This window comes from Dendrobates tinctorius, unplaced genomic scaffold (assembly GCF_039654945.1).
Source record: "Dendrobates tinctorius isolate UK_male_01 unplaced genomic scaffold, ASM3965494v1 ptg000063l, whole genome shotgun sequence".
Classification (NCBI taxonomy): Eukaryota; Metazoa; Chordata; class Amphibia; order Anura; family Dendrobatidae; genus Dendrobates; species Dendrobates tinctorius.
The window spans coordinates 31,359,328-31,386,732 of NW_027361731.1; the positions used below are offsets into that span (position 1 = coordinate 31,359,328).

General features: G+C 45.5%; 1 protein-coding gene across 5 annotated transcripts in view; it reads left to right on the plus strand.

Annotated features, from left to right (window-relative positions):
• Positions 1 to 27,405, plus strand: part of ABCC3 (ATP binding cassette subfamily C member 3) — a 75,530-nt gene that overhangs the window by 35,238 nt on the left and 12,887 nt on the right. For 3 of the 5 annotated variants that reach the window (XR_012233020.1, XM_073579814.1, XM_073579815.1), the window contains exons 9-15: positions 21 to 198; positions 13,166 to 13,327; positions 13,447 to 13,539; positions 18,707 to 18,910; positions 18,994 to 19,140; positions 24,243 to 24,330; positions 24,437 to 24,503. Coding sequence is in view for 3 of the 5 variants with exons in the window: in XM_073579814.1 (XP_073435915.1) it covers positions 21 to 198; positions 13,166 to 13,327; positions 13,447 to 13,539; positions 18,707 to 18,910; positions 18,994 to 19,140; positions 24,243 to 24,330; positions 24,437 to 24,503 (939 nt within the window). In the remaining 2 variants the exon portion in view is untranslated. Of the gene's footprint in view, positions 1 to 20; positions 199 to 13,165; positions 13,328 to 13,446; positions 13,540 to 18,706; positions 18,911 to 18,993; positions 19,141 to 24,242; positions 24,331 to 24,436; positions 24,504 to 26,387; positions 26,504 to 27,405 lie in introns of those variants that run through there. The other 2 variants (XR_012233021.1, XM_073579816.1) reach the window with 2 other exon arrangements.

The window sequence follows — 27,405 nt, forward strand, 5'->3', positions numbered from 1 at the left end:
TTACACCCTGTCTGTTCCAGCGTTCTCATCATGTTCATCAAGAATGTCCAAGCTCCCGCCTGGTGGGGATTCAGTATTGCGGTCTTGATGTTCCTCTCCTCTATAGCCCAAACTTTGATACTCCACCAGCATTTCCAGTATTGCTTCGTCACGGGAATGCGGCTAAGAAGCGCTATCACTGGGCTCATATACAGGAAGGTGAGAAAAGCATATATCATATGATGGGTCTATGGGTTCTGCACCCATCTATAATATCACCGTAAAGTCTATCATCCATGATTAGTAGATGTCAACTGCAGAGTTTACCATCTGTGATTAATAGATTCCACCTGGAAAGTCTACTATTCATGATTAGTAGATATAACCCACAGAGTGTACCATGCGTAAATAGTAGAAATAACCCACAGATTGTACCATCCATTAGTAGATATAACCCACAGAGTGTACATCCAAGAATAGTAGATATAACCCACAGAGTGTACCATCTATTAGTAGATATAACCCACACAGTGTACCTCCAAGAATAGTAGATATAACCCACAGAGTGTACCATCCATTAGTAGATATAAACTACAGAGTTTACCATCCATTTACAGATATAACCCACAGGGTGTACATCCAAGAATAGTAGATATAACCCACAGAGTGTACCATCTATTAGTAGATATAACCCACACAGTGTACCTCCAAGAATAGTAGATATAACCCACAGAGTGTACCATCTATTAGTAGATATAACCCACACAGTGTACCTCCAAGAATAGTAGATATAACCCACAGAGTGTACCATCCATTAGTAGATATAACCTACAGAGTTTACCATCCATTTGCAGATATAACCCACAGGGTGTACATCCAAGAATAGTAGATATAACCCACAGAGTGTACCATCTATTAGTAGATATAACCCACACAGTGTACCTCCAAGAATAGTAGATATAACCCACAGAGTGTACCATCCATTAGTAGATATAATCCACAGAGTGTACCATCCATTAGTATATATGACACACAGAGTGTACCATCCATTAGTAGCTAGAACCCACAGAGTGTACCATCCATTAGTAGGTATAACCCACAGAGTGTACCATCCATTAGTATATATGACACACAGAGTGTACCATCCATTAGTAGCTATAACCCTCAGAGTGTACCATCCATTAGTAGATATAACCCACAGAGTGTACCATCCATTAGTAGATATAACCCACAGAGTCTACCATCCATTAGTATATATAACCCACAGAGTCTACCATCCATTACTAGATATAATCCACAGTGTACCATCCATTAGTAGATATAATCCACAGAGTGTACCATCCATTAATAGATATAACCCACAGAGTGTACCATCCATTACTAGATATAATCCACAGAGTGTACCATCCATTACTAGATATAACCCACAGAGTGTACCATCCATTACTAGATATAACTCACAGGGTGTACATCCAAGAATAGTAGATATAACCAACAGAGTGTACCATCCATTAGTAGATATAATCCACAGAGTGTACCATCCATTAGTATATATGACACACAGAGTGTACCATCCATTAGTAGCTATAACCCTCAGAGTGTACCATCCATTAGTAGATATAACCCACAGAGTGTACCATCCATTAGTAGATATTACCCACAGAGTCTACCATCCATTAGTATATATAACCCACATATATAACCCACAGAGTCTACCATCCATTACTAGATATAATCCACAGAGTGTACCATCCATTAGTAGATATAATCCACAGAGTGTACCATCCATTAATAGATATAACCCTCAGAGTGTACCATCCATTAGTAGATATTACCCACAGAGTGTACCATCCATTAGTAGATATAATCCACAGAGTGTACCATCCATTAATAGATATAACCCACAGAGTGTACCATCCATTAGTAGATATAATCCACAGAGTGTACCATCCATTAATAGATATAACCCACAGAGTGTACCATCCATTAGTAGATATAATCCACAGAGTGTACCATCCATTAATAGATATAACCCACAGAGTGTACCATCCATTAGTAGATATAATCCACAGAGTGTACCATCCATTAATAGATATAACCCACAGAGTGTACCATCCATTAGTAGATCTAATCCACAGAGTGTACCATCCATTAGTAGATATAACCCTCCGAGTGTACCATCCAATAGTAGATATAACCCTCCGAGTGTACCATCCATTAGTAGATATAACCCTCCGAGTGTACCATCCATTACTAGATATAATCCACAGAGTGTACCATCCATTACTAGATATAACCAAAGAGTGTACCATCCATTAGTAGATATAACCCTCCGAGTGTACCATCCATTACTAGATATAATCCACAGAGTGTACCATCCATTAGTAGGTATAACCCACAGAGTGAACCATCCATTAGTAGGTATAACCCACAGAGTGCACCATCCATCACTAGATATAATCCACAGTGTACCATCCATTAGTAGATATAGTCCACAGAGTGTACCATCCATTACTAGATATAACCTACAGAGTGTACCATCCATTAGTAGATATAATCCACAGAGTGTACCATCCATTAGTAGATATAATCCACAGAGTGTACCATCCATTAGTAGATATAATCCACAGAGTGTACCATCCATTAGTAGATATAATCCACAGAGTGTACCATCCATTAGTAGATATAACCCCCAGAGTTTACCATACATTAGTAGATATAACCCCCAGAGTGTACCATCCATTAGTAGATATAATCCACAGAGTGTACCATCCATTAGTAGATATAGTCCACAGAGTTTACCATCCATTAGTAGATATAACCCACAGAGTGTACCATCCATTAGTAGATATAGTCCACAGAGTGTACCATCCATTAGTAGATATAGTCCACAGAGTGTACCATCCATTAGTAGATATAATCCACAGGATGTACAATCCATTAGTAGATATAATCCACAGAGTGTACCATCCATTAGTAGATATAGTCCACAGAGTGTACCATCCATTAGTAGATATAACCCCCAGAGTGTACCATACATTAGTAGATATAGTCCACAGAGTGTACCATCCATTAGTAGATATAATCTACAGAGTGTACCATCCATTACTAGATATAATCCACAGAGTGTACCATCCATTAGTAGATATAATCCAAAGAGTGTACCATCCATTACTAGATATAATCCACAGTGTACCATCCATTAGTAGATATAGTCCACAGAGTGTACCATCCATTACTAGATATAACCTACAGAGTGTACCATCCATTAGTAGATATAATCCACAGAGTGTACCATCCATTAGTAGATATAATCCACAGAGTGTACCATCCATTAGTAGTTATAATCCACAGAGTGTACCATCCATTAGTAGATATAATCCACAGAGTGTACCATCCATTAGTAGATATAACCCCCAGAGTGTACCATCCATTAGTAGATATAATCCACAGAGTGTACCATCCATTAGTAGATATAGTCCACAGAGTTTACCATCCATTAGTAGATATAACCCACAGAGTGTACCATCCATTAGTAGATATAGTCCACAGAGTGTACCATCCATTAGTAGATATAATCCACAGGATGTACAATCCATTAGTAGATATAATCCACAGAGTGTACCATCCATTAGTAGATATAGTCCACAGAGTGTACCATCCATTTGTAGATATAGTCCACAGAGTTTACCATCCATTAGTAGATATAACCCACAGAGTGTACCATCCATTAGTAGATATAGTCCACAGAGTGTACCATCCATTAGTAGATATAATCCACAGGATGTACAATCCATTAGTAGATATAATCCACAGAGTGTACCATCCATTAGTAGATATAGTCCACAGAGTGTACCATCCATTAGTAGATATAACCCCCAGAGTGTACCATCCATTAGTAGATATAGTCCACAGAGTGTACCATCCATTAGTAGATATAATCCACAGAGTGTACCATCCATTACTAGATATAATCCAGAGTGTACCATCCATTAGTAGATATAACCCCCAGAGTGTACCATACATTAGTATAGTCCACAGAGTGTACCATCCATTAGTAGATATAATCTACAGAGTGTACCATCCATTACTAGATATAATCCACAGAGTGTACCATCCATTAGTAGATATAATCCAAAGAGTGTACCATCCATTACTAGATATAATCCACAGAGTGTACCATCCATTAGTAGATATAATCCAAAGAGTGTACCATCCATTACTAGATATAATCCACAGTGTACCATCCATTAGTAGATATAGTCCACAGAGTGTACCATCCATTACTAGATATAACCTACAGAGTGTACCATCCATTAGTAGATATAATCCACAGAGTGTACCATCCATTAGTAGATATAATCCACAGAGTGTACCATCCATTAGTAGATATAATCCACAGAGTGTACCATCCATTAGTAGATATAATCCACAGAGTGTACCATCCATTAGTAGATATAACCCCCAGAGTGTACCATCCATTAGTAGATATAATCCACAGAGTGTACCATCCATTAGTAGATATAGTCCACAGAGTTTACCATCCATTAGTAGATATAACCCACAGAGTGTACCATCCATTAGTAGATATAGTCCACAGAGTGTACCATCCATTAGTAGATATAATCCACAGGATGTACAATCCATTAGTAGATATAATCCACAGAGTGTACCATCCATTAGTAGATATAGTCCACAGAGTGTACCATCCATTAGTACATGTCAGACTAATTTAATTTCCTTCTATGATGGTATTACTGATTGGGTGGATCAAGGAAATGCTGTAGATATAGTATATCTTGACTTCAGCAAAGCATTTGACAAAGTCTCTCATACAATCCTTATTGAAAAAATGACTAAGTATGGAATGGACAAGGCAACTGTTAGGTGGATTCATAACTGGCTTAGTGATCGGACCCAAAGAGTGGTCGTAAATGGCTGCACATCCAGTTGGAAGAATGTCTCAAGTGGGGTACCACAGGGCTCTGTCCTGGGCCCTGTATTGTTCAACATCTTTATCAACGATTTAGATGAAGGAATTGAGGGTAAACTGATTAAATTTGCTGATGACACAAAGCTAGGAGGGATAGCTAATACTAGAGAAGAGAGAGAGAGGATTCAAAAAGATTTAAATAAACTGGAGAAGTGGGCAGCAACTAACAGAATGGTTTTTAACAGGGAGAAATGCAAAGTACTACATCTGGGCAATAAAAATGAAAAAAGCATATATAGAATGGGAGGAATAGGGCTAAGTGACAGCACATGTGAAAAAGACTTGGGTATACTAATAGATCACAGACTGAATATGAGTCAACAGTGTGATGCAGCAGCAAAAAAGGCAAATGCAATTCTAGGATGTATTAACAGAAGCATACAGTCTAGATCACGTGAAGTAATTATTTCCCTCTACTCCTCTTTGGTCAGACCTCATCTGGAATATTGTGTCCAATTTTGGGCACCACATTTTAAAAAAGACACCAACAAACTGGAGCAAGTTCAGAAAAGAGCGACCAGAATGGTGACCGGTCTGCAAACCCTGTCTTATGAGGAAAGGTTGCAGGATTTGGGAATGTTTAGTTTGCAAAAGAGAAGACTGAGAGGAGACTTAATAGCTGTCTACAAATATCTAAAGGGCTGTCACATTGTAGAAGGATCAACTTTATTCTCATTTGCACAAGGAAAGACTAGAAGCAATGGGATGAAGCTGAATGGGAGGAGACACAGATTAGATATTAGAAAAAACTTTTTGACAGTTAGAGTGATCAATGAGTGGAACAGGCTGCCACGAGAAGTGGTGAGTTCTCCTTCAATGGAAGTCTTCAAACAGAGGCTGGACAGACATCTAACTGGGATGATTTAGCGAATCCTGCTTTGAGCAGGGGGTTGGACCAGATGGCCCAGGAGGTCCCTTCCAACTCTACGATTCTATGATTCTATGATTCTATGATTCTATATAACCCCCAGAGTGTACCATCCATTAGTAGATATAGTCCACAGAGTGTACCATCCATTAGTAGATATAATACACAGAGTGTACCATCCATTACTAGATATAATCCAGAGTGTACCATCCATTAGTAGATATAACCCCCAGAGTGTACCATACATTAGTAGATATAGTCCACAGAGTGTACCATCCATTAGTAGATATAATCTACAGAGTGTACCATCCATTACTAGATATAATCCACAGAGTGTACCATCCATTAGTAGATATAATCCAAAGAGTGTACCATCCATTACTAGATATAATCCACAGAGTGTACCATCCATTAGTAGATATAGTCCACAGAGTGTACCATCCATTAGTAGATATAATCCAGAGTGTACAATCCATTAGTAGATATAATCCTCAGAGTGTACCATCCATTAGTAGATATAACCCCCAGAGTGTACCATCCGTTAGTAGATATAGTCCACAGAGTGTACCATCCATTAGTAGATATAACCCCCAGAGTGTACCATCCATTAGTAGATATAGTCCACAGAGTGTACCATCCATTAGTAGATATAATCCACAGAGTGTACCATCCATTACTAGATATAATCCAGAGTGTACCATCCATTAGTAGATATAACCCCCCAGAGTGTAACATCCATTAGTAGATATAGTCCACAGAGTGTACCATCCATTAGTAGATATAATCTACAGAGTGTACCATCCATTACTAGATATAATCCACAGAGTGTACCATCCATTAGTAGATATAATCCAAAGAGTGTACCATCCATTACTAGATATAATCCACAGAGTGTACCATCCATTAGTAGATATAGTCCACAGAGTGTACCATCCATTAGTAGATATAGTCCACAGAGTGTACCATCCATTAGTAGATATAATCCACAGAGTGTACCATCCATTAGTAGATATAGTCCACAGAGTGTACCATCCATTAGTAGATATAATCCAGAGTGTACAATCCATTAGTAGATATAATCCACAGAGTGTACCATGCATTAGTAGATATAACCCCCAGAGTGTACCATCCGTTAGTAGATATAGTCCACAGAGTGTACCATCCATTAGTAGATATAACCCCCAGAGTGTACCATCCATTAGTAGATATAGTCCACAGAGTGTACCATCCATTAGTAGATATAATCCACAGAGTGTACCATCCATTACTAGATATAATCCAGAGTGTACCATCCATTAGTAGATATAACCCCCCAGAGTGTACCATCCATTAGTAGATATAGTCCACAGAGTGTACCATCCATTAGTAGATATAATCTACAGAGTGTACCATCCATTACTAGATATAATCCACAGAGTGTACCATCCATTAGTAGATATAATCCAAAGAGTGTACCATCCATTACTAGATATAATCCACAGAGTGTACCATCCATTAGTAGATATAGTCCACAGAGTGTACCATCCATTAGTAGATATAGTCCACAGAGTGTACCATCCATTAGTAGATATAATCCACAGAGTGTACCATCCATTAGTAGATATAGTCCACAGAGTGTACCATCCATTAGTAGATATAATCCAGAGTGTACAATCCATTAGTAGATATAATCCACAGAGTGTACCATCCATTAGTAGATATAACCCCCAGAGTGTACCATCCGTTAGTAGATATAGTCCACAGAGTGTACCATCCATTAGTAGATTTAACCCCCAGAGTGTACCATCCATTAGTAGATATAGTCCACAGAGTGTACCATCCATTAGTAGATATAATCCACAGAGTGTACCATCCATTACTAGATATAATCCAGAGTGTACCATCCATTACTAGATATAACCCCCAGAGTGTACCATCCATTAGTAGATATAGTCCACAGAGTGTACCATCCATTAGTAGATATAATCCACAGAGTGTACCATCCATTACTAGATATAATCCACAGAGTGAACCATCCATTACTAGATATAATCCACAGAGTGTACCATCCATTAGTAGATATAATCCAAAGAGTGTACCATCCATTACTAGATATAATCCACAGAGTGAACCATCCATTAGTAGATATAGTCCACAGGGTGTACCATCCATTAGTAGATATAATCCACAGAGTGTACCATCCATTACTAGATATAATCCAGAGTGTACCATCCATTACTAGATATAATCCAGAGTGTACCATCCATTAGTAGATATAACCCCCAGAGTGTACCATCCATTAGTAGATATAGTCCACAGAGTGTACCATCCATTAGTAGATATAGTCCACAGAGTGTACCATCCATTAGTAGATATAATCCAAAGAGTGTACCATCCATTACTAGATATAATCCAGAGTGTACCATCCATTAGTAGATATAGTCCACAGAGTGTACCATCCATTAGTAGATATAACCCCCAGAGTGTACCATCCGTTAGTAGATATAGTCCACAGAGTGTACCATCCATTAGTAGATATAACCCCCAGAGTGTACCATCCATTAGTAGATATAGTCCACAGAGTGTACCATCCATTAGTAGATATAATCCACAGAGTGTACCATCCATTACTAGATATAATCCAGAGTGTACCATCCATTAGTAGATATAACCCCCCAGAGTGTAACATCCATTAGTAGATATAGTCCACAGAGTGTACCATCCATTAGTAGATATAATCTACAGAGTGTACCATCCATTACTAGATATAATCCACAGGGTGTACCATCCATTAGTAGATATAATCCAAAGAGTGTACCATCCATTACTAGATATAATCCACAGAGTGTACCATCCATTAGTAGATATAGTCCACAGAGTGTACCATCCATTAGTAGATATAGTCCACAGAGTGTACCATCCATTAGTAGATATAATCCACAGAGTGTACCATCCATTAGTAGATATAGTCCACAGAGTGTACCATCCATTAGTAGATATAATCCAGAGTGTACAATCCATTAGTAGATATAATCCACAGAGTGTACCATGCATTAGTAGATATAACCCCCAGAGTGTACCATCCGTTAGTAGATATAGTCCACAGAGTGTACCATCCATTAGTAGATATAACCCCCAGAGTGTACCATCCATTAGTAGATATAGTCCACAGAGTGTACCATCCATTAGTAGATATAATCCACAGAGTGTACCATCCATTACTAGATATAATCCAGAGTGTACCATCCATTAGTAGATATAACCCCCCAGAGTGTACCATCCATTAGTAGATATAGTCCACAGAGTGTACCATCCATTAGTAGATATAATCTACAGAGTGTACCATCCATTACTAGATATAATCCACAGAGTGTACCATCCATTAGTAGATATAATCCAAAGAGTGTACCATCCATTACTAGATATAATCCACAGAGTGTACCATCCATTAGTAGATATAGTCCACAGAGTGTACCATCCATTAGTAGATATAGTCCACAGAGTGTACCATCCATTAGTAGATATAATCCACAGAGTGTACCATCCATTAGTAGATATAGTCCACAGAGTGTACCATCCATTAGTAGATATAATCCAGAGTGTACAATCCATTAGTAGATATAATCCACAGAGTGTACCATCCATTAGTAGATATAACCCCCAGAGTGTACCATCCGTTAGTAGATATAGTCCACAGAGTGTACCATCCATTAGTAGATATAACCCCCAGAGTGTACCATCCATTAGTAGATATAGTCCACAGAGTGTACCATCCATTAGTAGATATAATCCAGAGTGTACAATCCATTAGTAGATATAATCCACAGAGTGTACCATCCATTAGTAGATATAACCCCCAGAGTGTACCATCCGTTAGTAGATATAGTCCACAGAGTGTACCATCCATTAGTAGATATAACCCCCAGAGTGTACCATCCATTAGTAGATATAGTCCACAGAGTGTACCATCCATTAGTAGATATAATCCACAGAGTGTACCATCCATTACTAGATATAATCCAGAGTGTACCATCCATTACTAGATATAACCCCCAGAGTGTACCATCCATTAGTAGATATAGTCCACAGAGTGTACCATCCATTAGTAGATATAATCCACAGAGTGTACCATCCATTAGTAGATATAATCCACAGAGTGTACCATCCATTACTAGATATAATCCACAGAGTGTACCATCCATTAGTAGATATAATCCACAGAGTGTACCATCCATTACTAGATATAATCCACAGAGTGAACCATCCATTACTAGATATAATCCACAGAGTGTACCATCCATTAGTAGATATAATCCAAAGAGTGTACCATCCATTACTAGATATAATCCACAGAGTGAACCATCCATTAGTAGATATAATCCAGAGTGTACCATCCATTACTAGATATAATCCAGAGTGTACCATCCATTAGTAGATATAACCCCCAGAGTGTACCATCCATTAGTAGATATAGTCCACAGAGTGTACCATCCATTAGTAGATATAGTCCACAGAGTGTACCATCCATTAGTAGATATAATCCAAAGAGTGTACCATCCATTACTAGATATAATCCAGAGTGTACCATCCATTAGTAGATATAGTCCACAGAGTGTACCATCCATTAGTAGATATAGTCCACAGAGTGTACAATCCATTAGTAGATATAATCCACAGAGTGTACCATCCATTAGTAGATATAACCCACAGAGTGTACCATCCATGATTAACAGATATCACCCATAGAGTATACCATTAATGAATAGTAGATATAACCCATACAGTCTACCATCCATGATTAGTAAAAAAAACACCCATAGTCTTCCATCCATGGTTAGTTGAGGTCATCTGAAGAGACTACCATCCATGTTTAGTAGATATCATCCATAGACGACATACCAGTTTTTCTCAACTCCAGTCTTCAAGACCCACCAACAGGTCATGTTTTCAGGATATCCTTAGTATTGCACAGGTGAAAATTTCATGACCTGCTCAAGCATTAAAGGGGTTGTCCGGGCTTTTCACATAATCTCAGTGCATATCTGGGCTGCAGAATTATGACAATAAGTAATATACTTTCTGTCACTAGTTTGCACGGTTTTCTAGATATTCTGAACAGAACGTCCAAAGGGGAGTGTGTTATGGCATTGAAATGAGAACTAGTCGTAACCTCCTACTCTACTCCAAACATGCCCTCTATAGCAACAACCCCACCCTCCATAGCTACAGGCCCTCCCCGTCCACATGAAGCAGCCCTCATCACACAGTAAGGAATTCTTCCCCTCCAGCAGCCTCTGTGCAGAGAGCAGCTGCTCCTCCCCCAGACACACGCTGAACAGTTATCTATGGAAAGTGAAACTAGTGAGGAGGGAAAATCGTCCTGTATTCTGGTCCACTCCATGATTACAATACATAACTCATTATCAGTAATTCCTTCCCTCACTGTCCCAGGCTGCTGGCAGCAGTGAGAACAGACAGTGTGATGGCCAGTGATGGGGGTTTGTAGCTTCTAATCTGCACAGGGGATGGCAGTCACTGATGTAATTTGTGTGACAAAGCCTCTGCTGTGTGAATGAGACAGCTCTGTGTCACTGATGTCTTCACACAGCAGCAGATTTGGTGCAGTGTATGTGTGAGCACTGTGTCTCTAATGACACCAATACTGATGGGAGCAGCCTGTCCCAGAATATAGGACGATTTTCCCTCCTCCTCACTAGTTTCACTTTCCATAGATCACTGTTCAGTGTGTGTCTGGGGGAGGAGCAGCTGCTCTCTGCACTGAGGCTGCTGGAGGGGAAGAATTTGTTACTGTGTGATGAGGGCTTCTTCATGTGGACGGGGAGGGCCTGTAGCTATGGAGTGTGGGGTTGTTGCTATAGAGGGCATGTTTGGAGTAGAGTAGGAGGTTATGACTAGTTCTCATTTCAATGCCATAACACCCCCACCCTGGACGTTCTGTTCAGAATATCTAGAAAACCGTGCAAACTAGTGACAGAAAGTAAATTACTTATTGTCATAATTCTGCAGCCCAGATATGTACTGAGATTATGTGAAAAGCTCGGACAACCCCTTTAATTCCATCACCTATGCAATAATAAGGAAATCCTGAAAACATGCCCTGTTGGTGGTTCTTCAGGACTCGAGTTAAGAAACACTGGACTACACCATCCATAATTAGTAGGTATCTCCTGGAGAGTCCATCATCAATGAGTTATAGATATCACACATAGAGTCTACCATCCATGATTAGTAACTATCACCTGTAGAGTCTACCATCCAAATTAGTAGATATCACCCATGAAGTCTCCCATCTGCGATTAGTAGATGTCACCTGTAGGATCTACCATCCATGATAAGAGAATAGTACCCATAAAGTCTACCTTTCATGATGAGTAGATGTCACCTGTAGAGTCTACCATCCATGATAAGAGAATATTACCCATAGTCTACCTTCCATGTTGAGTAGATGTCACCTGTAGGATCCACCATCCATGATAAGAGAATATTACCCATAAAGTCTATCTTCCATGATGAGTAGATGTCACCTGTAGGATCCACCATCCATGATAAGAGAATATTACCCATAAAGTCTATCTTCCATGATGAGTAGATGTCACCTGTAGGATTTACCATCCATGATAAGAGAATAGTACCCATAAAGTCTACCTTCCATGATGAGTAGATGTCACCTGTAGGATCCACCATCCATGATAAGAGAATATTACCCATAAAGTCTACCTTCCATGTTGAGTAGATGTCACCTGTAGAGTCTACCATCCATGATAAGAGAATAGTACCCATAAAGTCTACCTTCCATGATGAGTAGATGTCACCTGTAGGATCCACCATCCATGATAAGAGAATATTACCCATAAAGTCTACCTTCCATGATGAGTAGATGTCACCTGTAGGATCCACCATCCATGATAAGAGAATATTACCCATAAAGTCTACCTTCCATGATGAGTAGATGTCACCTGTAGAGTCTACCATCCAGGAATAGTTAATGTCACCTGTAGACTCTACTATCCATGATTAGCAGATGTCACCTACAAATTACCAAGATTCCACTACTCTTCTGGCATGAGACCTCCTGAATGTGTCTCCCTGGGGATACGCAGGACTGCTGGTGTCTGACCGCCCCGTTTCCCATCTCCACACGAGGAGTCCAGTCCATTAAATCATAATAGTTCCACATTCTTGGATGTAGATAGACACTTATTCACATTGTGTGGAGATTGTTGAAGTGACTGCTTGAGTTTCACCTTGTCCTTCTGTAGGACTCTGCCTGATTTGATGGCTAGTAGTCTACGAGCCACCATTAAGTTTCCATCCTGTTCCCTCAGTCGCTGGTGATCACTAATGCTGCAAAGCGCTCCTCTACGGTGGGAGAAGTGGTGAATCTGATGTCGGTGGACGCGCAACGTTTCCAGGACCTGACCACGTTCCTGAACATGCTGTGGTCGGCTCCTCTGCAGATCTGCCTGGCGCTGTACTTCCTCTGGCAGGTAATGATCACCTTGTAAGAGGAAAGCAGAAATCTGTGTTGCCCCCTGGTGGAGACAGCTGGTAATGCCTTCTCCTCCTTGTATGTGACTGGTCAGATCTGAGTCCCTTCCTCTTTCAGAACCTGGGACCCTCGGTGTTGGCTGGAGTTGCCGTCATGGTTCTTCTTATCCCTATTAATGCCTTTATTGCCATGAAAACCAGAGCCTTCCAGGTAAGCAACGATTATAGGGACTTATGTTCTATATATTCCCCTAAAATGAGCTAATTATGGGTGTGGTGTAAATGGTGGACTCCCTGTTGCTGGTGCTGCACTCCCCCTTGCTGGAAATGCTAGTGCTGCACTGCCCCCTGCTGGAGATTCTGGAGCTGCACTGCCCCCTGCTGGAGATTCTGCACTCACCCCTGCTGGAGATGCTGGTGCTGCACTTCCCCCTGCTGGAAATACTAGTGCTGCACTGCCCCCTGCTGGAAATGCTAGTGCTGCACTGCCCCCTGCTGGAAATGTTGGTGCTGCACTCACCCCTGCTGGAAATGCTAGTGCTGCACTGCCCCCTGCTGGAGATGCAGGAGCTACGCTGTCCCCTGGTAGAGATGCTGGTGCTACACTGCCCCCTGCTGGAAATGCTGGTACTACACTGCCCCCTGCTGGAGATGGTGGTACTACACTGCCCCTTTCTGGAGATGCTGGTGTTGCACTCTCCCCTGCTGGAGATGCTGGTACTGCACTGCCCCCTGCTGGAGATGCTGGTACTACATTGCCCCCTGCTGGAGATGCTGGCACTGCACTCCACCCTGCTGGAAATGCTAGTGCTGTTCTGCCCGTTGCTGGAGATGCTGGTACTACACTGCCCTCTGCTGGAGATGCTGGTACTACACTGCCCCTTTCTGGAGATGCTGGTGTTGCACTCCCCCCTTCTGGAGATGCTGGTACTGCACTGCCCCCTGCTGGAGATGGTGGTACTACACTGCCCCTTTCTGGAGATGCTGGTGTTGCACTCCCCCCTGCTGGAGATGCTGGTACTGCACTGCCCCCTGCTGGAGATGCTGGTACTACACTGCCCCTTTCTGGAGATGCTGGTGTTGCACTCCCCCCTGCTGGAGATGCTGGTACTGCACTGCCCCCTGCTGGAGATGCTGGTACTACACTGCCCCCTGCTGGAGATGCTGGCACTGCACTCCACCCTGCTGGAAATGCTAGTGCTGTTCTGCCCGTTGCTGGAGATGCTGGTACTACACTGCCCTCTGCTGGAGATGCTGGTACTACACTGCCCTCTGCTGGAGATGCTGGTACTACACTGCTACTACACTGCCCTCTGCTGGAGATGCTGGTGTTACACTGCCCCCTATTGGAGATGCTGATACTACACTGCCCCAGCATGAGATGTTCCTGCTGCACTGCCCCCTGCTGGAAATGCTGGTGTTGCACAGCTCCCTGCTGGAGATGCTTTTACTACACTGCCTCCTGCTGGAGATGTTCGTTCTGCACTGCCCTCTGCTGTAGATGCTGGTGCTGCATTGCCCTTCTCTGGAGATGCTGGTGCTACACTGCCCCATTTTGGAGATGCTGGTACTACACTGCCTTCTGCTGGAGATGCTGGTACTACACTGCCCCCTGCTGGAAATGTTGGTGCTGCACTGCCCTCTGTTGGAGATGCTGGTACTACACTGCTGAAGATGTTTGTGCTGCACTGCCCCCTGCTGGAGATGCTGGTGCTTCACTGTCCTCTGCTGCAGCTGCTGGTGCTTCACTGCCCCCTGCTGGAGATCCTGGTGCTACACTGCCCCCTGCTGGAGATGTATGTGCTTCACTGCCCCTTCTGGAGATGCTGGTGCAGCACTGCCCTCTGCTGGAGATGCTGGTACTACACTACCCACTGCTGGAGATGCTGGTGCTAAACTGCCCCCTTTTGGAGATGCTGGTGCTACACTGCCCCCTTTTGGAGATGCTGGTGCTACACTGCCCCTGCATGAGATGTCCGTGCTGCACTGCCCCCTGCTGGAAATGCTGGTGCTACACTGCCCCCTTTTGGAGATGCTTTTACTACAATGCCCTCTGCTGGAGATACTGGTGCTACACAGCCCCCTGCTGGAGATGTTTGTGTTTCACTGCCCCTTCTGGAGATGCTGGTGCAGCACTGCCCTCTGCTGGAGATGCTGGTACTACACTGCCTTCTGCTGGAGATGCTGGTGCTAAACTGCCCCCTTTTAGAGGTGCTGGTGCTACACTGCCCCTTTTGGAGATGCTGGTACTACACTGCCCCTGCATGAGATGTCCGTGCTGCACTGCCCCCTGCTGGAAATGCTGGTGTTGCACTGCCCTCTGCTGGAGATTCTGGAGCTACACTGCCCTCTGCTAGATATGCTGGTGCTACACTGCCTCCTGCTGGAAATGCTGGTGCTGCACTGCCCTCTGCTGGAGATGCTGGTGCTGCACAGCCCTTTGCTGGAGATGCTGGTGCTGCACTGCCCTCTGCTGGAGATGCTGGTGCTGCACTGCCTCCTGCTGGAGATGCTGGTGCTGCACAGCCCTCTGCTGGAGATGCTGGTGCTGCACTGCCTCCTGCTGGAGATGCTGGTGCTGCACTGCCCTCTGCTGGAGATGCTGGTGCTGCACTGCCTCCTGCTGGAGATGCTGGTGCTGCACAGCCCTTTGCTGGAGATGCTGGTGCTGCACTGCCCTCTGCTGGAGATGCTGGTGCTGCACTGCCCTCTGCTGGAGATGCTGGTGCTGCACTGCCTCCTGCTGGAGATGCTGGTGCTGCACAGCCCTTTGCTGGAGATGCTGGTGCTGCATTGCCTCCTGCTGGAGATGCTGGTGCTGCACAGCCCTCTGCTGGTGCTGCACTGCCCTCTGCTGGTGCTGCACTGCCCTCTGCTGGAGATGCTGGTGCTGCATTGCCCTCTGCTGGAGATGCTGGTACTGCACAGCCCTCTGCTGGAGATGTTGGTGCTGCACTGCCCTCTGCTGGAGATGCTGGTGCTGCACAGTCCTCTGCTGTAGATGTTGGTGCAGCACAGCCCTCTACTGTAGATGTTGGTGCTGCACTCCCCCCCTGCTGGAAATGCTGATGTTGCACTGTCTCCTCCTGCTGGAGATGTTGTTGCTGCTCTGGAGATCACTGGCGCTTCTCTGCCTCTGCTGGATATTTTGGTGCTTCACTGCCCCCTGCTGGAGATGATGGTGCATCACTGCCCCTTGCTGGAAATGCTGGTGCTGCACTGCCCTTGCTGGAGATCAGTGGTGCTGCACTGCAACCAGCTGAAGATGCTGGTGCTGTTATGCCTTCTACTGGAGATGCTGGTGCTGCTCTGCCCCCTGCTAAAGATCATTGGTACTGCACTGCTCCCTGCTGGATATCTTTGGTACTGCTCTGCCTTCTTCTGGAGATCACTGATGCTGCACTGCCCCAGCTGGAGATCACTGATGCTGCACTGCCCCCTGCTGGCGATCACTGGTGCTGATCTGCCCCCTGCTGTAGATCACTGGTGCTGTACTGCCACCTGCTGGCGATCACTGGTGCTGCTCTGCCCCCTGCTGGCGATCACTGGTGCTGCACTGCCCCCTGCTGGCGATCACTTCTGCTGCTCTGCCCCTTGCTGGAGATCACTGGTGCTGATCTGCCCCCTGCTGGAGATCACTGGTGCTGTACTGCCACCTGCTGGCGATCACTGGTGCTGCTCTGCCCCCAGCTGGCGATCACTGGTGCTGCTCTGCCCCCTGCTGGCGATCACTGGTGCTGCTCTGCCCCCTGCTGGCGATCACTGGTGCTGCTCTGCCCCTTGCTGGAGACCACTGGTGCTGATCTGCGCCCTGATGGCAAGGCGATCACTGGTGCTACTTTACTCCCTGCTGGCGATCACTGGTGCTGCTCTGCCCCTTGCTGGCGATCACTGGTTCTGCTCTGCCCCCTGCTGGCGATCACTGGTGCTGCTCTGCCCCTTGCTGGCGATCACTGGTTCTGCTCTGCCCCTTGCTGGAGACCACTGGTGCTGATCTGCCCCCTGTTGGCAAGGCGATCACTGGTGCTACTTTACTCCCTGCTGGCGATCACTGGTGCTGCTCTGCCCCCTGCTAGAGATCACTGGTGCTGCACTGCCCCCAGCTGGCGATCACTGGTGCTGCACTGCCCCCAGCTGGCGATCACTGGTGCTGCTCTGCCCCCTGCTGGAGACCACTGGTGCTGATCTGCCCCCTGATGGCAAGGCGATCACTGGTGCTACTTTACTCCCTGCTGGCGATCACTGGTGCTGCTCTGCCCCTGCTAGAGATCACTGGTGCTGCTCTGTCCCCTGCTGGAGATCACTGGTGCTGCACTGCCCCCTGCTGGCAAGTACTGGTGCTGCACTGCCCCCTGCTGGCGATCACTGTTGCTGCTCTGCCCCCTGCTGGCGATCACTGTTGCTGCTCTGCCCCCTGCTGGCGATCATGGTGCTGCTCTGCCCCCGTTGGCAATCACTGGTGCTGCTCTGCCCCCACTGGCAATCACTGGTGCTGCATTGCCCCCTGCTGGTGATCACTGGTGCTGCACTGCCCCCTGCTGGTGATCAGAGGTACTGCACTGCCCCCTGCTGGCGATCATTGTTGCTGCTTTGCCCCCTGCTGGCGATCACTGTTGCTGCTCTGCCATCACTGGTGCTGCACTGCCCCCTGCTGGTGATCAGAGGTACTGCACTGCCCCCTGCTGGCGATCATTGTTGCTGCTTTGCCCCCTGCTGGCGATCACTGTTGCTGCTCTGCCATCACTGGTGCTGCACTGCCCCCTGCTGGTGATCAGAGGTACTGCACTGCCCCCTGCTGGCGATCACTGTTGCTGCTTTTCCCCCTGCTGGCGATCACTGTTGCTGCTCTGCCATCACTGGTGCTGCATTGCCACCTGCTGGTGATCACTGGTGCTGCACTGCCCCCTGCTGGTGATCAGAGGTGCTGCACTGCCCCCTGCTGGCGATCACTGTTGCTGCTTTGCCCCCACTGGCGATCACTGTTGCTGCTCTGCCATCACTGGTGCTGCACTGCCCCCTGCTGGTGATCAGAGGTACTGCACTGCCCCCTGCTGGCGATCACTGTTGCTGCTTTTCCCCCTGCTGGCGATCACTGTTGCTGCTCTGCCATCACTGGTGCTGCATTGCCACCTGCTGGTGATCACTGGTGCTGCACTGCCCCCTGCTGGTGATCAGAGGTGCTGCACTGCCCCCTGCTGGCGATCACTGTTGCTGCTTTGCCCCCACTGGCGATCACTGGTGCTGCTTTGCCCCCTGCTTGTGATCACTGGTGCTGCATTGCCGCCTGCTGGCAAACACTTGCTGCACTGCCCCCTGCTGGTGATCACAGGTACTGCACTGCCCTGACCCCATGTTACCTCCAATGCTGTCGGTTCCAGGTGGAGCAGATGCAGTACAAGGATTCCCGGATAAAGCTGATGAATGAGATCCTGAACGGTATGAAGGTGCTGAAGCTTTACGCCTGGGAGCCGTCCTTCTCCCAGAAAGTTCTGGAGATCCGCAGCAGAGAGCTCAGCGTCCTGAGGAAGTCAGCGTACCTCGGAGCAATGTCCAGCTTCGCCTGGACCAGCGCGCCATTCCTGGTAAGACCGTGGGACTACAGCTACCAGCTCTCCCGCTGAGGGGTGTAGTAGTGATGACACCTGCCCCCTCCGCTGTATTCCAGGTGGCGCTGACCACATTCGCCGTCTACGTCTCTGTGGATGAGAAGAACATCCTGGACGCAGAGAAGGCGTTCGTCTCCCTCTCCCTCTTCAACATCTTAAGATTTCCACTCAGCATGCTGCCCCAAGTCATCAGCAACCTCGTCCAGGTACCACAAGTCCGCTAATCATGTCTGATAATCCAGAACCAGATCACTGTATAATGGAGATCAAGAGCAATTACACCATGTCTGATAATCCGGCACTGATCAGCTTCATTAATACTGATGACATCTGATAATCCGGCACCGATCAGGTCCTATTATTACTGATAATGTCTGATAATTTGGCACCTATCAGGTCTTATTGACACTGAATACGTCTGATATACTGGCACCTATCAGGTCTTATTAATACTGATAACGTCTGATAATCTGGCACCTATCAGGTCTTATTGATACTGATAACGTCTGATAATCTGGCACCTATCAGGTCTTATTGATACTGATAACGTCTGATATACTGGCACCTATCAGGTCTTATTGACACTGAATAAGACTGATATACTGGCACCTATCAGGTCTTATTGATACTGATAACGTCTGATAATCTGGCACCTATCAGGTCTTATTAATACTGATCACGTCTGATAATCTGGCACACCTATCAGGTCTTATTGATACTGATAACGTCTGATAATCTGGCACCTATCAGGTCTTATTGATACTGATAACGTCTGATAATCTGGCACCTATCAGGTCTTATTGATACTGATAACGTCTGATAATCTGGCACCTATCAGGTCTTATTAATACTGATAACGTCTGATAATCTGGCACCTATCAGATCTTATTGATACTGATAACGTCCGATAATCTGGCACCTATCAGGTCTTATTGATACTGATAATGTCTGATAATCTGGCACCTATCAGCTTCATTAATACTGATAACGTCTGATAATCCGGCACCGATCAGGTCTTATTATTACTGATAATGTCTGATAATCCGCATCTGTCAGGTCTTATTGATACTGATATCGTCTGATAATCCAGCACCGATCAGGTCTTATTAATAGGAATACTGATAATATCTGATAATCCGGCATTTATCAGCTCTGTCACGTACCCGCTTCTCAACTACTCAGCTTCTCAGGGTTAATCTGTCTCCTCTCACTCAGTCCAGCATTCAGCCTCTGTCCTATGCTGCAGTGGGAGCATAAATCACACCCCGACACAGATCACACACCCCTCTCATACATGCTGCTGCCACCACTCACCGACCACAGCTCATACACGCTGCTGCCCCCACTCACCGACCACAGCTCATACACGCTGCTGCCCCCACTCACCGACCACAGCTCATACACGCTGCTGCCACCACTCACCGACCACAGCTCATACACGCTGCTGCCACCACTCACCGACCACAGCTCATACACGCTGCTGCCCCCACTCACCGACCACAGCTCATACACGCTGCTGCCCCCACTCACCGACCACAGCTCATACACGCTGCTGCCACCACTCACCGACCACAGCTCATACACGCTGCTGCCACCTCTCACCGACCACAGCTCATACACGCTGCTGCCACCACTCACCGAACACAGCTCATACACGCTGCTGCCCCCACTCACCGACCACAGCTCATACACGCTGCTGCCCCCACTCACCGACCACAGCTCATACACGCTGCTGCCACCTCTCACCGACCACAGCTCATACACGCTGCTGCCAGCACTCACCGACCACAGCTCATACACGCTGCTGCCACCACTCACCGACCACAGCTCATACACGCTGCTGCCACCATTCACCGACCACAGCTCATACACGCTGCTGCCACCGCTCACCGACCACAGCTCATACACGCTGCTGCCACCGCTCACCGACCACAGCTCATACACGCTGCTGCCACCACTCACCGACCACAGCTCATACACGCTGCTGCCACCACTCACCGACCACAGCTCATACACGCTGCTGCCACCGCTCACCGACCACAGCTCATACACGCTGCTGCCACCACTCACCGACCACAGCTCATACACGCTGCTGCCACCACTCACCGACCACAGCTCATACACGCTGCTGCCCCCACTCACCGACCACAGGTCATACACGCTGCTGCCCCCACTCACCGACCACAGCTCATACACGCTGCTGCCACCTCTCACCGACCACAGCTCATACACGCTGCTGCCAGCACTCACCGACCACAGCTCATACACGCTGCTGCCACCACTCACCGACCACAGCTCATACATGCTGCTGCCACCATTCACCGACCACAGCTCATACACGCTGCTGCCACCGCTCACCGACCACAGCTCATACACGCTGCTGCCACCGCTCACCGACCACAGCTCATACACGCTGCTGCCACCACTCACCGACCACAGCTCATACACGCTGCTGCCACCACTCACCGACCACAGCTCATACACGCTGCTGCCACCACTCACCGACCACAGCTCATACACGCTGCTGCCACCACTCACCGAACACACGGGCGATGAGTCCCGAAAATATTACTACTGTGTGCCAATGACCAGGATCACACACCCTAAGGCTATGGATTCTATAGAGCAGCAAGGTTCAGACTTATTAAAGTTTTAAGCTTTAACCCCTTCATGACCCAGCCTATTTTGACCTTAATGACCAAGCCATTTTTTGCAATTCTGACCAGTGTCCCTTTATGAGGTAATAACTCTGGAACGCTTCAACGCATCCTAGCGATTCTGAGACTGTTTTTTGTGGCATATTGGGCTTCATGTTAGTGGTAAATTTAGATCGATAATTTTTGCGTTTATTTGTGAAAAAAATGAAAATTTCACAATTTTCAAATTTTGTATTTTTATTCTGTTAAACCAGAGAGATATGTGACACAAAATAGTTAATAAATAACATTTCCCACATGTCTACTTTACATCAGGACAATTTTGGAAACATAACTTTTTTTTGTTAGGAAGTTATAAGGATTAAAAGTTGACCAGCGATTTCTAATTTTTACAACAAAATTTACAAAACCATTTTTTTAGCGACCACCTCACATTTGAAGTCACTTTGAGGGGTCTATATGGCAGAAAATACCCAAAAGTGACAACATTCTAAAAACTGCACCCCTCAAGCTACTCAAAACTACATTCAAGAAGATTATTAACCCTTCAGGGGCTTCACAGGAACTAAAGCAACGTGGAAGGAAAAAATGGACATTTTAATTTTTCCAACAAAAATTTTCTTTCAGCATCAGTTTTTTCATTTTCACATGGGCAACAGGATAAAATGGATCCTAAAATTTGTTGGGTACACTGATACCTCATATGTGGCCATAAATCACTGCTTGGGCGCACGGCAGGGCCGGAAGGGAAGGAACGCCATTTGACTTTTTGAATGGAAAATTAGCTCCAATCGTTAGCGTTTGGAGAGCCCCTGATGTGCCTAAATTATGGAGCTCCCATACATATGCCCCCAATTTGGAAACTAGATCCCCTAAAGAACTTATCTAGATGTGTAGTGAGCACTTTGAACCCCCAAGTGCTTCACAGAAGTTTATAACGCAGAGCCGTGAAAATAAAAAATCTTTTTTTTCCTCAAAAATGATTTTTTTTATCCCACTCTTTTTTATTTTCACAAGGCTAACAGGAGAAATAGGATGACAAAAGTTGTTGTGCAATTTGTTCTGAGTACACCGATACCCCATATGTGGGGGGAACCATTGTTTGGGCACACGTCGGGGCTCGGAAGGGAAGGAGCGCCATTTTGGAATGCAGACTTTGATGTAATGTTCCGCAGGCGTCATGTTGCATTTGCAGAGCCCCTGATGTGCCTAAACAGTAGAAACCCTAATCCCAACCCTATCCACAAGCCTAACCCTTATCCCAACTCCAACACACCCCTAATCTTTACCCTAATTCCAACCCAAACCCTAATTCCAACCTTAATTCTATCCCTAATGGAACCATAAAAATATTTTCTTTATTTTATTTGTTCCTACCTATGGGGGTGATAAACACGGGGTTTATTTACTTTTTTTTATTTTGATCACTGTGATAGGGTTTATCACAGTGATCAAAATGTACCTGGAGTGAATGAATGAATCTGCCGGCAGCAGATTCGGCGGGCACACTGCGCATGCGCCCGCCATTTTGGAAGATGGCGGCGCCCATGGAGGAAGACCGAGGGACACCGGGACTCGGGAGGTACCGGGGGGGGACGGAAAGCGGGGGGGAATCGGAAGGCGGGGAGGAGGGTTCGGAAGGCGGGGGGAGCAAAACTGACGGCGGCATCAGATCGCCGCCGTCAGTCGGTGATGGGGGCAGATCGCCGCCGTCAGTCGATGGGGGGGAGTCTGAACGCTGTCTCCAGCCATGGTCGATGCTATTGCAGCATCGGTCATGGCTGGATTGTAATATTTCACCAAGTTTCATTTGTGATATTACAATCGCTCTGGCTGTTTCACTTTACAATGCTTACAATAAAAAGGATATAAAAATACGGAAAGAAAAAGTAACATACAAATATGCAAAACAGCAATAAAATAAAAGTGAAAAACTTACAGAAATATTTAAACCTTGTATTCTGGCTTTCTGCTCCCTGAGGGGGGGTGAATATGGAATGGCTCACACCAGCTTGGCTGTCCCTCAGTCAGTGAACATCTTTCTATGTGTAAAGGCCTAATTTATAGATTTAGCCTGGAGATCTGATTTCTAGACCAGCCTGTCATGTTAATATTCCAATTGCTGGTCTGTGACTGGATCATGCTGACTCTACCAGTGAATACATTATTTTTCTCTGAAGGCTGTTTGTATAACTTTTCTTTCTCATAGTAAATAGATAGTGTCAGGCTGCTATTTGGCATCTCACTGCAGAGGCACCAGAAGGTGTGAAATGTTTCCACTTTGTGTGTTCTCAGGAAAGCCCCCTGGGGTTGAGACCAGGAAAACTGTCTTTTTCTCAGGATAACATAGGTCTGCAGCCTAGAACAGATGCTAAGTTACTGTTGGTCATACATATACATATTTCACTACAAGCTCCATTAAAACTGATAACTTCTGATAATCCGGCACCTATCAGGTCCCATTATTATGGATAATGTCTGATAATCCGGCACCTATCAAGTCGATTAATACTAATAATGTCTGATAATCTATCAGATCTATTAATACAGACGTCTGATAATCCAGCACCTATCAAGTTCATTACTGTTAACGTCTGATAATCTGGCACCTATTGGCGTGACTTGTGTACCCCATTCTCTTTTTCCCCTAGGCCAGCGTCTCCATTAAGCGGATACAGAACTTTTTGGCCAATGATGAGCTGGACCCCAGTGCAGTCAGTAAAGAGAAGTCAGTGAGCGGTGAGACCCCCAACAGCTCCGAGTCAGGGATATACAGGAGCATGCCTTCAGTCTGATGCTCCGGAAAGTCTGATAATCCAGCAGCCATTCTGTCCTTTCTTCCCAGGTGTCGCCATCGCAGTGCAGAATGGGACGTTCAGCTGGGCGCAATCCAGTGATCCGGTATTGAGCAAGTAAGATGCGCAGCGCCGCCCAGTGGCCGATCCCTGACCACAGATAATGAATCCTCTGTCAGGGCCGGTTTTAGACGAAGTGGGGCTCTGGGCAAAAGTTTAACGTGGGGCCCCAAATGCTCACATATTGCCCCGTCACAGAAACATTTTGGTTGCATTTACATGCTCTCAGTTCCGGCCGCTAAACAAGCAATTGACAATACTGAAGTCGTTCAATGCTTGTTCCCGAGTTTCTTTACACCGGCTGAGGAAGAATGATGGGGACAGATAGTTCGCGATACAGTATAATGTAGGTCCCATATAGTACATACAGTATATTGCAGCCCCCCCAGAGTATAATGCAGCCGCCTAAGCGTATAATGCAACCCCCTTCAGAGTACAATGCAGCCCCCTTCAGAGTACAATGCAGCCCCCTTCAGAGTATAATGCAGCCCCCCTCACACTGTAATGCAGCCCTCAGAGTATAATGCAGCCACTTCAGAGTATAATGCAGCCCGCTCATAGTATAATGCAGCCCCCCTTATAGTATAATGCAGCCCCTACATAGGGTATAATGCAGCCCCCAATAGAATATAATGTAGCCTTCCTCATATAGTATAATGCAGCCACCTCAGAGTATAATGCAACCCCACACACAGTATATAATGCAGCCCCCTCATAGAATATAATACAGCCCCCCTCAGAGTATAATACAGCCCCCCTCAGAGTATAATGCAACCATGCACTCACACAGTATAATGTATCCCCTTCAGAGTATAATGCAGCCTGTTAGTAAATGATAGGCATGAGATACGGATATCCCCCCCGCCTTCATCAATCTGTGATAGAGCTTACACAGTCACAGCCCTCTGGCTCCCCCTCCCTTGCCATCAGGTCTGTCAGGGATCTGCACCTAGTATAAGTAGTCGCTGGAGAGGCTTCCCTGTTTTGTACTGGTCATCAGGGCGCTCTGCAGTGTGGGCGATATATATATCACCCGTCCCAGGCTGGGAATATATATATATAAATCTCCAGGTCCGTCACTGCCAGGATCCCCCAATAACACCAGAATGGTATGCTGTCACCAGTTCCTTGTTAGATATCAACCCGGTCTGCTAACAAGCTTATATAGGGTCAGAAGACAACCCCAGGTAGCGTTTGATACAGGTATGGGATGGCAGTTAGCTGTATGCGTCACGTTACCGTTCCTTATAGCATGTGGGCCCAGGGAAGCTCTCATATCCACAGCTATTTTCACAGGTATCCACATACATACACATACACACACACACACACACACAGTATAATGCAGCCCCCTCATAGAGTATAATGCAGCCCCCGTAATATAGTATACTGCAGCCCCCTCATGGAGTATAGTGTAGCCCCCTCATGGAGTATAATGCAGCCCCCCTCAGAGTATAATGCAGCCCCAAACAACATATAATGTGTCTCCCTCATAGGGTATAATGAAGCCCTTTCATGGAGTATAATGCAGCCCCCTCAGAGTATAATGCAGCCCCCCTCAGAGTATAATGCAGCCCCAAACAACATATAATATGTCTCCCTCATAGAGTATAATGCAGCCCCCTCAGAGTATAATGTAGCCCCCTCATAGAGTATAATGTAGCCTCCTTGTCATAAGACCAACTTATCTTTTAGTCATTAACATTCAGCTTTCTGGCACCCCCTTACCCTGCTGACCAATAATGGTATTGACAGAGGATAAGACAATGAGCGCAGCTGCTCTAATTTATGTTGAATATTGCGGCTAGTGATGTGACAGGATTTATATATACCACCAGTTCCGGATAGGAACATATATATATATACCTCGATCCAGTCACCATCAAGTCCCCAACACCACATAAATACGAAAACTTTGCTGCAACCACCGACCTCTTATAGGTGGATCGGACACCTGTTTGGTAACGTGAATTTGGCGGATCGTTCACAGAACAAGAAGAATGAAGCTAGCAAATGTTTAATTTTTACTCCAGAAGAATCAGCAGTGTTTGCAAAAGGTAAAAAGGATGATAAATACAAGAGACAAAATACAAATATGTATAAACAGTTATGAAATAAAAGGGATAAACATATGAAACTTACTAGATCTCAGTCACAGGTATGACGTGTCAATAAAGGGGAGGAGAGATCCCAAAGAAATGATCCAGTACCACCGTACGGTGTCTTGCTGTCTCTCCTGGCTCTGAATGAATGCCAAAGATGGACGTTCTTGTTATATGCTTCGGCCATAAAACTAGGAACTCTCACTTTGCTGACCTCTCATATGGGCTGTTTTCTGGGAGATACACATTTCTTTGAAAGTTATCAATATCTCCTTTTCTTCATATCTTTGGCTTGGAAGCTCATAGTCCAACGATATTGGCATTATTTTTTCCCTTGCGATTTTACCGTTTTTTGAGAGTCCACACATGGTATGTCTCTGATTTACTGGTGGGCAGAAATTCATTTCCCAGGTTTCTGATAGCCCTAAATGCCACAAAACGCTGCCATGCGTAACCCCAAATGCCCAGATCTTGGAAATCTAATTTTCATGTTTCTGAGATTAATGTGTATTACTGAATTTGACTTTGAGTGTTATGCCTAGAGGACAAAGAGATTTTTGGAGGGAAAACACATTCAGCTCTGCTAGAGCTGGCAGGCAATAAAACTGACCATTTGCTTGAAGGAAGGGGGGTGGAAATTCAGAGAGAGAGAGGGAGAGGGGCTGCATGAAGGATTTTGGTTCGACAGAAACCAATGGTGGGAGGAGCAATAGGCCAGCTCTGACTATGCCTCCAGAATGGAAAATAAATCATATCTTCCTGACACCCCTCATGGAGTATAACATAGCCCCCCTCATAGAGTATAATGTAGCCCCCCTAATAGAGTATAATGCAGCCCCCTCAGGGTATAATGCAGC